The 12,242-nt window shown below is 44.8% G+C and overlaps 1 protein-coding gene across 2 annotated transcripts in view; it reads right to left on the minus strand.

Annotated features, from left to right (window-relative positions):
- The window catches only part of Enpp1 (ectonucleotide pyrophosphatase/phosphodiesterase 1), a 64,931-nt gene extending 53,183 nt beyond the window's left edge, over positions 1-11,748 (minus strand). Inside the window, exon 1 of one of the 2 annotated variants that reach the window (XM_052751192.1) lies at positions 11,498-11,748. In XM_052751192.1, coding sequence (XP_052607152.1) covers positions 11,498-11,683 — 186 coding nt within the window. In that variant the 5' untranslated portion in view covers positions 11,684-11,748. The remainder of the gene's footprint in view (positions 1-11,497) is intronic. The other variant, XM_052751191.1, reaches the window with a different exon arrangement.
- Positions 11,749-12,242: the final 494 nt, after the last annotated feature.

The raw sequence follows: 12,242 nt of genomic DNA on the forward strand, positions 1-12,242 counted from the left end.
GCTCAGTGACTAAATCACAAACCATCGCAGGAACAATAAACACGAATCCAGCATCTGCGGTTTATCAGGCATAAAGGTGGCAACTGTTATCCCTCTTTATACGGGTAAAGAAACTAAGACACAGGAAAGTTGGGGTCTTGCCCAGAACACACAGCAGTTATTGGAAGAGGTAAGATCAACACCCAAGCAGTCTGGTTCCAAAGTCTGTCCTCTAACTGCTAAGTTAGAGGCATGCACATGACTTAATAGCATTGGAGTGGTTTAGGGACATAGGAGATAGGCCAAAGAACAGCAAAGGAATGTTTCATGTGAGAGGTTACACTGAGGTAGACCCCAGGGAGCCTGGAATTGCGGGAGGAGAGACAATGGGAAGAGCACTCTTGGGAGAGAGAATAGAACCAGCCTGTGCAAGCATGAGGTACTGAGCTCAGTCCCCAGCAACCATGTGAAAATCTAGACATGGTTCTGCATGCTTGTAACCCCAGGGCGGAAGGGGTGGAGACAGGCAGAGAGATTCTTGGGTTCCAGTGACAGACCCTGTCTCAGAAAACAAGGTGTGAGCCAGCAAGATGGCTAGCACCTAGAGGTGCCTGTTATTTAGACTGATGATTTAATTTCCACCCCAGGGACCCACGTGGTCGAAGGAGAGAACAGACTTTAGGAAGTTGTCCTCTGGCCTCCACATGTGTGCACTGGCACACACACACAAAAATGCAAACACACAGAAGAAAAAAAATAAAGTAAAACAAATAAGTTTTTTAAAAAAACATTTTTCAAAAAGGTGACTAGCTCCTGAAGAACGATATCCAAGATTGATCTCTGACCTCAACATGCATGTGCGGGCCGGGCATGGTGGTGGCGCACGCCTTTAATCCCAGCACTCGGGAGGCAGAGGCAGGCGGATCTCTGTGAGTTCGAGGCCAGCCTGGTCTACAGAGAGAGATCCAGGGCAGGCACCAAAACTACACAGGGAAACCCCGTCTCGAAAAACAAACAACAACAACAACAAAAAAGCATGTGCATACACATTTTTACTGCGTATACACAGATACATAAAAATAGGGGCGGGGGAAATCTCCCAGCTGAGTGTAATGCCAGGTTGTGTGAGCAGAGCTGAAACAGTTGGGACGGACATCTTGACTTGGACTCTAATTGAGGAAGATTCCAACGAGAAAAAGACAAACCCAAACTACACACTGAGGCCAGGATGGGAGGTCAGACCCCGTCAGCCAAGAAGTTTGCTCAAGCTCACCTCACCGTGTTGCGCCAATTGAAGAATTCAAAAGGGCTGTGACTACTGGTAAAACCAGCAAAGGTGTATACGTGCTTAACAACCACATGGCACCGTGGCACTTACTGTGCCAAGGGTCTGCTGAGCGCTTGTCAGATATTAACTCGTAAATAGCGACACAAGAATGTCCCTGGGCCTTGAGACTGCTGCTACAATGGACAAAAGTGTTCAGCGTAAGCCCTCAGGGGATAAAATTGGCTGTTACTTGAATAATAAGAAATAATACTAGCAAGGAGGTCTTGGAAGCACAGAAATTCGAAGCAAAGAAGCCCCCTTAATCCAAGTCCTTGAACTGAAAGTCTCCTGGTCAAAGGCCTCACAAGCAACTCTTAGCTTATAATCTCCATGATCTTTATCACTTTTGCTTGAGCCATTCCAGAAAAATCAATAATGCTTTCCCTTTAAGTTCCCAAAGGAGGACAAATGCATACATACTTGTGTCTGCTGGGGTTCTTCACATCCCCTTCCTTAAACTGACTGGAGGAGGTATTTAAATAAATAAAACACAAATGGTTTTGTATTCATTTCCTGGGGTAACCCCAAAATAGCTAAGATTGAGAGTCTATCCACAGTGCTCCACACCCTCCTGCCTGAACATACTTCATTTACATTTCCTAAAATCCCCCAAAATTCAAATCTCTATGATGTATCAAAAGCCACTGTTTTAGGACAAAGTGATATCACGGAATACACCCTGTGCCAAGAACGTTTCATCTGATTCAACATCACCTGAAGAGCACTGTTAAGAGATCCCCTTGCTTGGCTTTGTGTCAAGCTATCTGTCCTGCTCTGCAGAGGGTGCAGCCATGGAAGTTTACCTGGAGAGATCTAATGACGGTCTGCAGTAAGAGAAATCAAGATGGCATTTGGATAGATGAGAGACAGATAGATGCTGGACTCAGAAAAACATCTGCTATCTGACTGATGATGGCCATAGCAGAAACTTGGCTGTGCTTGGAGAAACAAACAGCAATTAAGGGACAAGCCAGTGCAGGGTAAGGAAGGCAATTAAAGTTAAGAGCAACAAGTAAGAGCGCAGGTAGTTAGTTCCCTAAGATGGAAACTGTGCCTTGAAGGGACAAGTCCATCCGTCGCAGTGATCCACTGATGTCCAGGGAATCAGACGGGCTGACAGCTGCAGGCAAAGGCACCATTGCAACCCCAGGCCACCACCACAGTCGAGGCCACAGGGGAGCACTTAGCTTTTTGTCTTGTTCTGTGTAATTAAATCATGATGTCAATGGCACAGTTGCTTAGAATTCCCAGGGACAGAAATCTCCACTGCTGGGCCTCGTAGCCCTGTGGTATGTATGGCGGGACCCTCCAAATTTTAGCTTGCAGATGATGGCCCAGAAGGTCTGGAGAGGGGGCCTGTGACACTTCACTTCTTACAAATTCCAAGGAAGGAGGCTGATATGTTACAAGGACACATAGTCACACTGTAAACAAGAAAAATGAACCCTTAGGGAATACAATGTGTTACCTTGTATATATTCTCTGATCCTCTTTTTTTTTTTTTTTTTTTTTTTTTGGTTTTTAGAGACAGGGTTTCTCTGTGTAGTTTTGGTGCCTGTTCTGGATCCCGCTCTGTAAACCAGGCTGGCCTCGAACTCAAGATCCACCTGCCTCTGCCTCTGGAATGCTGGGATTAAAGGCGTGTGCCACCACCGCCTGGCTCTCTGATCCTCTTAATAATCATCTGATGTAGTTTTATCTCCATAACTGTGGAAGCTGATATTCAGGAAACATATGTTTCTTATCTAATGAGCTAATAACAGTGCTAGTTTAAACTTAATTCTGTCTGACTCTAAAACTGCTCACCAAAAGCCACAGAAATGAGATTCACAGAATTATTAGTTATGGGATCTTAGATAATTCCTCAACTGCAGCCTTTTCTGAGATGTGATTTTTCCATCTCCAATAAGGGGTAAAGGCAGACTGGACCAAAAGATGTAGTGCATGGGGTGCGTTTTGAAATTTATAAAGGCTGGAGAGAAAGCTCTGTGAGTAAAGCGCCTACCATACAAGACCTGAATTCGGTGTCCAAAATCCGCATAAAAAAAGCTGGGTATGGTGGCACATGCTTGGAATCTCAAAAAAAAAAAGAGGAAGCCATTCAGTTTTAATTTAACTGCAGGCTCTCGTTTCCTCCAGAAAACTACTGTACTTCCCTCTGTGGTTGTTATGTTATATTCACACTTTCTGTTCCGCCATACAGAAAAATTAAAGATGACTAAGCCTGAGATTTAATAAAATCTGTGTAGCCGGACATAGTGGTGCATGCCTTTAATCCCAGCACTCCGGAGGCAGAGGCAGGAGGAGCTCTGTGAGTTTGAGGCCGGCCTGGTCTACAAAGAGAGTTTCAGGACAGCCAGGGCTGTTTCACAGAGAAACCCTGTCTCGAAAAAACAAAAAACAAACAAACAAAAAAGTAAAAAAAAATAAATAAATAAAGTGATATCTGTGTATAAAAGACATATTTACTGCTCCATCTAGGACAGTCTTTTTAAATTGAGCTATTTTGGGGGGATTTGTTGTTGCTGCTGCTGCTGCAGCTGCTCTCATTGTTTAAATGAGGGGTCCACCATGGCATCAATGGATTTATCCACTCTATTGCACCAAGACACTGTCACCCAGAACCAACACAGCAAAAGGACGAGTGTCTTCCTGATATACTAAGATAATCTTGACTTGAGCTGTGTGTGGCTACACACCTTGAATTCCAGCACTCAGGAGGCAGAATCAGGGGCATGTCTATGAGTTTGAGGCCAGCCTGGTCCACACACAGAAATCCAAATCCACCAGGGGGACATAGTAAAACCCTGTCTCAGATGATGATGACGATGATGACGATGATGATGATGATGATGACGATGATGATGATGATGGTGACTTTGACTTGGAGTTCCCCTTGCAAGGTCCTTAAGGAATCCCCAAAGATCTGCTGGCCCCATTTTGAGAACTGCTGTCTAAATATTCTGGCAAAAAAATTGTTCCAGCTGTGTTCTCTTTGAATTATAAACGTACTTATCCCAAATCACATGAAGATGGTTTATATTAATGTGAAGTTCTCCTAGGGAAAACTCTGGTAATGCATGTGATGTCACCATAAAAACTACTGTCTCTTTTCTGCTCTCTCCAAAAGAGATCACAGGCCTCGGATGGTCCATTAATGACTCTACATTGGTGCACTAAGGCCAACAAATTCCAATGGTAAGAAACCCATCTTGAAACAAACTTTTCTCAACAATTCTTTGCTGAGGAGCAAGCTAGAATATTTTTTAAGGTTCCCAAAACGCATCTGGATAGGATGCTTGCCAGCTAAATTATTGCAAAATCCAACAGTACAGTGAGAAAATTAAGCAGTGGAGTGTTTATATATAAAAGCCAACTCTCGCCGGGCAGTGGTGGCGCACGCCTTTAATCCCAGCACTCGGGAGGCAGAGCCAGGCGGATCTCTGTGAGTTTGAGGCCAGCCTGGGCTACCAAGTGAGTTCCAGGAAAGGCGCAAAGCTACACAGAGAAACCCTGTCTCGAAAAACCAAAAAAAAAAAAAAAAAAAAAGCCAACTCTCTCAGTTGTGTGCATTAGAAACTCAGGCCCAGGAGAGCTGGCTCCACCTCTAACCTGAAGTGGCAGTCCCAGTGGTCCTGACGACCAACTCAGCTACCACCCAGACCCACATTCAGGGACTTGGATTGGCCCACCCTAACAGCTGTCCCATCTATGACATGCTGGAGTTCTCGAAGGCACTGGCCCTGTGGAACGGTAACCACAGGATCTACTGCAGTATCTCCATGACGTCAGGATACCCAAGAGGAGTTTCGGTGAGGGTCCAGTGATGATGGTGTACCAGAAACCAGAGGCCTTCAACCAGATCAATGTCTCATTGCAACGAACATTTTGTGGATGGGGCTAATTGGACAAAAGGGATACACTGCATGGCACACCACAGCTCTGATGTCACTAGGATGAGTGAAGAGGTGATGTAAAGATCGAGGAGCGAGGTGGGGTTTTGTTTGTTTGTTTTGTTTTGTTTTGTTTTTAATTAATTGGGGAGGAGGATACTGCCGAGGTGAGGAGTGGATATGGAGGGGCTGAGAGGTGAGCAGGATTGGGGTGCATGATATGAAATTTCCACAGAATCACTAAAGAATTATGTTAAAAACAAAAAGAAAGAAACTCACAATTTACTGACATAAATGGTAACTAAAAGTATATTGATTTGGGGTTCCACCAGGAAAACACAGTTGATAAATTATCAAAAGAAACATATCTCACATCTCTATGTCACCACACTCTCGATCTCTTAATTTTCTATCATCCATTATGAAGAACACAAAGAAGAAAAGGGAACAGCCCAAGAGTGAGGAATCTAGATGTAACATTTGGTCTCCATGGAGAAGGTAAGCAAATGAGATAGGATTAGGGCTGAGGTCTTCCTGTAACTACTGCTGTGGCTGTTGCCCACGAATGTACATTTTTAGAAGTGGAGCAAATGAACAACCCGCATCTGAATACCCTTAGTCACTTATCAATGACACACTCCAGACAAGGAGGAGCGCTATCAATAAGCACTGAAATGCCAGCACCAGGGCCTCAGTTCAGTCCCCAGAACCCACATAAAAAATAAATTAATTTAAAAGAAAGAAAAGAAGAGAAAAACAAAACCAGGCATGGTGGCCTGTGCTTGTAATCCCAATACTAGGGAGGTGGAGACAGGCTGATCCCTGGGGCTGCTGAGAAGCCAGCCAACCCTACCTGTCAAGGCCAAGGCTAGTGAAGGTATATGTCTTAAACCACAAGGGAAGGGTGCCGAGGAGCAGAACAAGTTGATTTCTCTCTCTCTCTCTCTCTCTCTCTCTCTCTCTCTCTCTCTCTCTCTCTCTCTCTCTCTCTCTCTCTCACACACACACACACACACACACACACACACACACACACACACACACACAAATGCAGATTCCTTGGATGCATTTCACAACTTCCAGATCTTCCAAACCAGAACTTGAGACCAGACCTCAGCATTCTATGCCTTGAAGGCAACTCCCAGATGGTCTCTAGGCACACATACATTTTAAAATCCTGAATGAATCCCTCTGTGCCTATTTCCTTAACTGCAAGATAGAACTTGCTATTACTATATTTTCCTAATACAGGATTGAGATGTCAAAGGTCAATAAAAACATATAAGAGAAAATGTTTCTGAAAACTGTAGTACACTACTTGGATATTTGTAACCATCAAGCCTTTACCACCCACATTTCTACCAATTCTTCTAAAAACTAGAGAAAACAATAACCATTACAGATGTTATCCAACTGTTGTACTGAAGCCTTAGCTAACTAAAACACTGAGGTCAAGTGCTCCAGTTAATATTTAACACAACATTCTTGTCACTGTTTTGAAAAACCTTCTTAGATTCTTTCTAGTCTTGGCAAATGCATAACATATATTTAGACACCAAAAGGCTTTTCATGTTGAATCAACATTTTGATTATCTATCCTTCCACTGCAGACTTATGCTTACATAAATAATCTATGTTCTATCTGGACCTCAAAAGCCCAAAATTTCTTGTTTACATTTGGGGGAGGGGTGAGAGGTGAAAACATTTCGTGGTTGATGGAAGCAAGTTTAGTTTATCCAAATATAGATCTCTAGTTATAAGTTATCTTCCAAAAGCTTATTCATTTATAAGTTATTTGGAACTTGAAATGCGCTCTCTCTAGCAAAAATAATAAGTTATGAATCATAAATAAGTTCTCTGGCTTGTCCTCAAAGCCTATAATGAAGATGAAATACATCTGCTAATCTTAACACACACACACACACACACACACACACACACACACAAATATTTTTCATTGGTATTTATCAAGCTCAAAACAATACTGCCTATAAAACTATTGTAATTTTAAATACTGATATCTGGAAAAGAAAAAGTAATTGGAGAAAATACGGAGCTGGCAAACCAAAATTTCTGTACTTATTCTAGAATGGTTAGGAGCCTCCGGCTCTCAATTATCCATGGTGTTTAACACACCCAACATGGTCACTCCAGCTCCTGTTCAGGGTCATGATTAAGACGCTATGGGGACAGGAGACAGCAAAAGTGAAAACAGAGGAGAAATAAAAGTGATGTTGAAAAGGTGATTGTGTTCTCAAGAAAGAGACTGCCTGGCCTACAAACAGCTGGCCTGTAAAAAGCATGGCAGAAGTGGCAGAACAAACCTCAAGGCAGAAGAGAAGAAGTGACAGAAAACAGGACTGGGGAAAACATCTGCAGGAGTCCCCATGGCCGAACTCGGGGTGAGAGGGCAGATTTACCAAAGCAAAAGAAGTCTTGGCATAAATGAGGGAGGTTTCTTTTGGCTTTTTTATATATACTGGCCTGGCCACACCTGAGTAGTGTGTGCCAAAGGGAGAGATCAGGGTTACGTTTCTGATTCTGAACCCAAATTAAGGCTGGCTTAGCATGGGCTCTGCTTAGGCATGTAGGCTTTCATTCATCCTGTTCATTCATGACGCCCTCCCGCACTGTCATCCAAATAAAATATGATCCCAGTTTTTATCTTACCCCTGCAGTCAGAGCCAAGTGCCAAGCATATTTGGATTCTTCACATTCTGAGTTTACAAATGAGTGTTCTGTCTTCCTGTCTCGCCCTTTCTCAACTCCAACTATGATTTTAACTAGAAATATTGTATGTTCACTCAACCAACCAAATGCTGATGAATGTGAGCTACTGGCCGAGACCCACCAAAACCACAACAACCTACCAGGATCCCTCCCTCCATCCTTCAGGCTTTTCAGAGCATACGAAACAAATGCCTCTAGAGAAAAATTTTAGACTGCTCTAGCTTTGAAGACAGCCTGGTCATTTTGAAATAAAATGCTCTCTACTATGGCTAGGTGGATATTAAATCTGTACATCAAGGGGCAATGTCAATCCAAAGCTGATGGAGTTTTCCTGAACACTCTTCACGCAGTAGTCTAATGGGAAGGAGAAGGAAACTAAGAGAATGAACCTTGACACCCAAGTCTCAGGAGATCCACGTCAACTTCAGTTTCTTCAAGAGAACTTGTTCATGGAAAGGTCAACGCAGACTTCAGGTACCACTATCAACAGCAAAGCATGTGTCATATAGCACACATCTCTAGTTCCATAATTATAGGAGAAGGTTACAAACTCATAAAAGCAATGCTTTAGAAGGCCTAACCGGAGCATGCATGCAATATACTTGAAAGCTACCAGTCCTTTTAAAACTATAATGGGTAACAAGGATGTTTCAGATAAATACCTGAGCCCAACTTTAAAAGTGATATTTCAGTTCCAACTTCATCTGGAACCAAGGAAAGGCATTCCACACCTAACACTACTATACTGTGGATTGTAAATATTTCCCTGAAGCAGCATGAGCTAAAAGTCTTGGTCCTCAGGGCAGTGCTATTGGGAGGTGGTAGATTTGGGCAACTACCTCATGGGAGATTCTTAGGTCATGGATGCTGTGCACTCAGAGAGGACTGTGGGATCCTGGGCTCCATCCATGTCTGCTTTATCCATCCCTATTCCCCACTACAGCCACCCACTGTTCTCAGCAGAGGCCCAAAGCAATGGAATCTCCAGTAACATGACCTAACTCAACTTTTTCTCTTTGCAATTTAACTGCCAACATCGTCCATCGCAGTCAGGGAAAGCTAACACACATGTCATAAAGGTCAATGAGAATAGTGCTTGTTTCTCTCACGCGCTCTTTTCTTAGTCCCGCTGAGGACCTAGGCAGAATCATTGCAAAGGTCCAGGACCAAAGTCCTGGGATCAAGCACCACCAGGGCAATCAAGGCTAGGACAAGACTCCCTTTCTTTATTTATCCATATGCAACTACACCCTTTTCATTAATCAGAGAGAATGGGAGAAAAGTGCAAAATCGAATCACCCCTGTTTTCATCCTCCCTCTGCAAGGTAACCCTATGATTATCCCATTGGATTAAAATCCTGTGGCTAGGGAGCGGGGGACCTCTCCCGATCCTAACCCCAGGATGCAATTAGTCCAACCTGATTCTTCAGCTTTGTACAAAGTGTGCTGATGCTTAATCTGAAAAAAGAAACAAGATAAATCCAATAATTATAGTTTTCTCTAGAAAACACATCCCAGAGATCTTTGATGACGGTTGTCAAATTCCTTTGAGGGCCTCGGATGGGCAGTTATTAAAGTAAGGGAGGAAAAGAGGAAAAACAGGTTTCCCTTCCAGTTCAGCCCTGAACTAAGAGCTTCAGTGATAAATCAAGTAGCTTGGTGTATATTTATATTTTATGTCTCACAGTAGTCCACCAAAAGATCTGAGCGTCGGGCTAAAAGGATGGTATAGCAGGTAAGCACACTTGCTGCTCCTGCAAAGGACCCAGATTCAGTTCCCAGCGCCACACTGTGGCTCACAACCATCTGTAAACTGCAGTTTCAAGGGATCAAACACCCTCTTCTGGCCTCTGTGGGCACAAGGCAGACACATGGTGTACAAACATAAGCTAAACACCCATCCACATGAATTAAAAATATATAAATCTTTAAAAATAATCTGAGACAAGAATTCTTTCTAATTTCAAATATTCATAGTTGATCTGCTTGAGGAAATTCTAGGGTATAACCATGACAGTTTCTCAGAGGTTATCATCGGAGCCATTTGCAATGATAGAATGCCACCCAACCACCTGACCACAGGTGTCAAAGACTGAAAACTGTGTTCCAAAGACGAACTTTCGCTGAAATCTATCATGGGCCTATAAGCAAACTAATAAAAACCAAATTCAGCAATTGGAACCCTTTAAAGACTTATAGTAAGTATATAAGCATGTTTTATATTAGAATTTCATAAATATTCAGTGTGTCTTTATTGAGTATTTCATAGTATGCTAAGTACCTTAGGGCACTAATTAATATTCAGTAATTTAAGTAGTCATGTAACACCTAAGGTCTCCAATTTAAAAAAAAAAGACTCACTAGACTCAAACTAAATAAATGCCCATCAATATTGTATGAGTGACATATGATACAAAATTATACCCTAAGATGCAGCAGCCTGTGGTTTGGGTGTCTTCTCAGACTTATTTTTAAGAACTAAGGATATGACACCATCTCTTAAGTCTAGAAATTCTGGTCCTTAAAGTCCTATCGTGTCTGCATAGAATCTTAAATACAGTGGAAATCCAAATGACTGCAAAAAAGGAGACTTCAAACTTCAGAAAGGAGATTTTTCAACAAAACACCGCTCAGGTCATAATGTGTGGGCAAAGTCTTAGGACGCACTATCCACAGAAAGTTGTGGTTTGCGCATTACTATAAAATGACTACATCTTCCTTTGGTTCTGAATTTACTTGCCCATGTCCACTGCTCCATTTGAGTGCTCGTGAAACTATGCCATGTGCAAGAGAGTCGGCGTTCCCATTTTAACACAATAAACCTGATCTAGGGTGGATAAGGCAAGCCAAGCCCCCTCTCCACCCCACCCCCCGGCCCCGCGCCAGGAACTTATACCGACTATGAGACTTAGCCTCTCTGATGCAAGGAAGAAGATTCAAAGTGAAAACCAGCGTCCTGTTTCCAAAAGTTGGCTGTCGAGCCTGCAACTGTCCTAACAAAATAGCAGAGAAATATAGCAGGCCACCGTGCCAGCAACACAAACAGTGCTGCCTGCGGTTAAAAGAGCGGGCAATGAATTCCAGGCCGCTTCCCAGTCCCATAACGTGAATATTGAACGGGCTTCTAAGCAGCTGCAGGAAAACACCACGGCAAAGCCAAACCAAGGTGTTTTCTAAAGTTCCCGATACTTTTTAAAAAGCCGTGATGAATCTTTTCAACTGGAATGAACTCGTCTAAAGCCATGGACACCTGCACCCCGAACCAGGCCACCCAACGGGTTACAAACATCGCTGCGCTTTCCTAAGACTAGTTGGTCATTTTTGGCTTTTAGATATCCTTGTACTCTCTGCAGGGAGGGGAGGATATTTCAAGGTGACTATTTTAGCAGCCTGCTCCCTCGGGGGCAAGGGGCAGAGACCCTGCTGGTCACCGCGTGCCGGCGCAGGAGGCGCCCACGCTCGCTCGCTCTCTCTCTCTCTCCCCGGCGCCCGGGTGCTGACCGTGCTCTCTGCTCTCCCTCGCGCCCTCCCCGGGGGTGCCGGGTCGCGGCGGCGAGCGCCCACCTACCAGCGACAGCACTTTGTAGGTGTTGGGGTCCTTGGCTGTGCGGCCGCGCTCCGCCTTCTCCAGCGGCTCCTCCCCTAGGTCCATGGGTGCCAGCAGCGAAGCTGCGGCTGGCGATTCCGGCTCGCGGCCGTTCCCTGCCGGGCCATGCCGGGGCCGGTGCCCTGTCTGGTCGCCGTCGCGCTCCATCGCTCCGCTCTGCCCCCTCGGGCCGAGCTTTAATAGGCTCGCCGGCCCGCCCCGCCCCGCGCCGCCCCCGCCGGACCCTTGGCTCCCGGCCCTCGGTCAGCGCTCCGTCCCGAGCCACTCAACGCCCCGGATTATTTGGCTTCCTGTCTGATTTCGGGCCCTGGGCGCGTGGGCTATTTTGGGTCCCTGACGTGGGCGTGTCTTTAACTTCCACCCCAAACCCTCTCTCTCCCCGCCCGCGATCGTGGCACCCTACGAACCCTTGCAGAAATCGCCCCGCGTGGCCTCGCCGCGAAGGCTGGACTGGAATTGCTGTGTGGTCTGTAGAGGGCATGAGATCATGGAGCCCCAAAATAGAGCCCTAAAAGGATGAGGCGGCCCCCAGGTCTCAAAGGCGGGAGACGGGAGGCTTCGACCAGACCTGCGCGTTTCTCCTGAGCGTGTGGAGAAGCGACTTTCTTTTTCTCCCAGGAGCGCAAACAAGAATTCCCTGTCTGGAACTACTAATCGTGGGACAGAGGGTTTACACACCACTGATGGGTTTGCACAAACACATATA

Source organism: Peromyscus californicus, unplaced genomic scaffold (genome assembly GCF_007827085.1).
Source record: "Peromyscus californicus insignis strain IS unplaced genomic scaffold, ASM782708v3 Scaffold_22__1_contigs__length_63687245, whole genome shotgun sequence".
NCBI classification, from domain to species: Eukaryota; Metazoa; Chordata; class Mammalia; order Rodentia; family Cricetidae; genus Peromyscus; species Peromyscus californicus.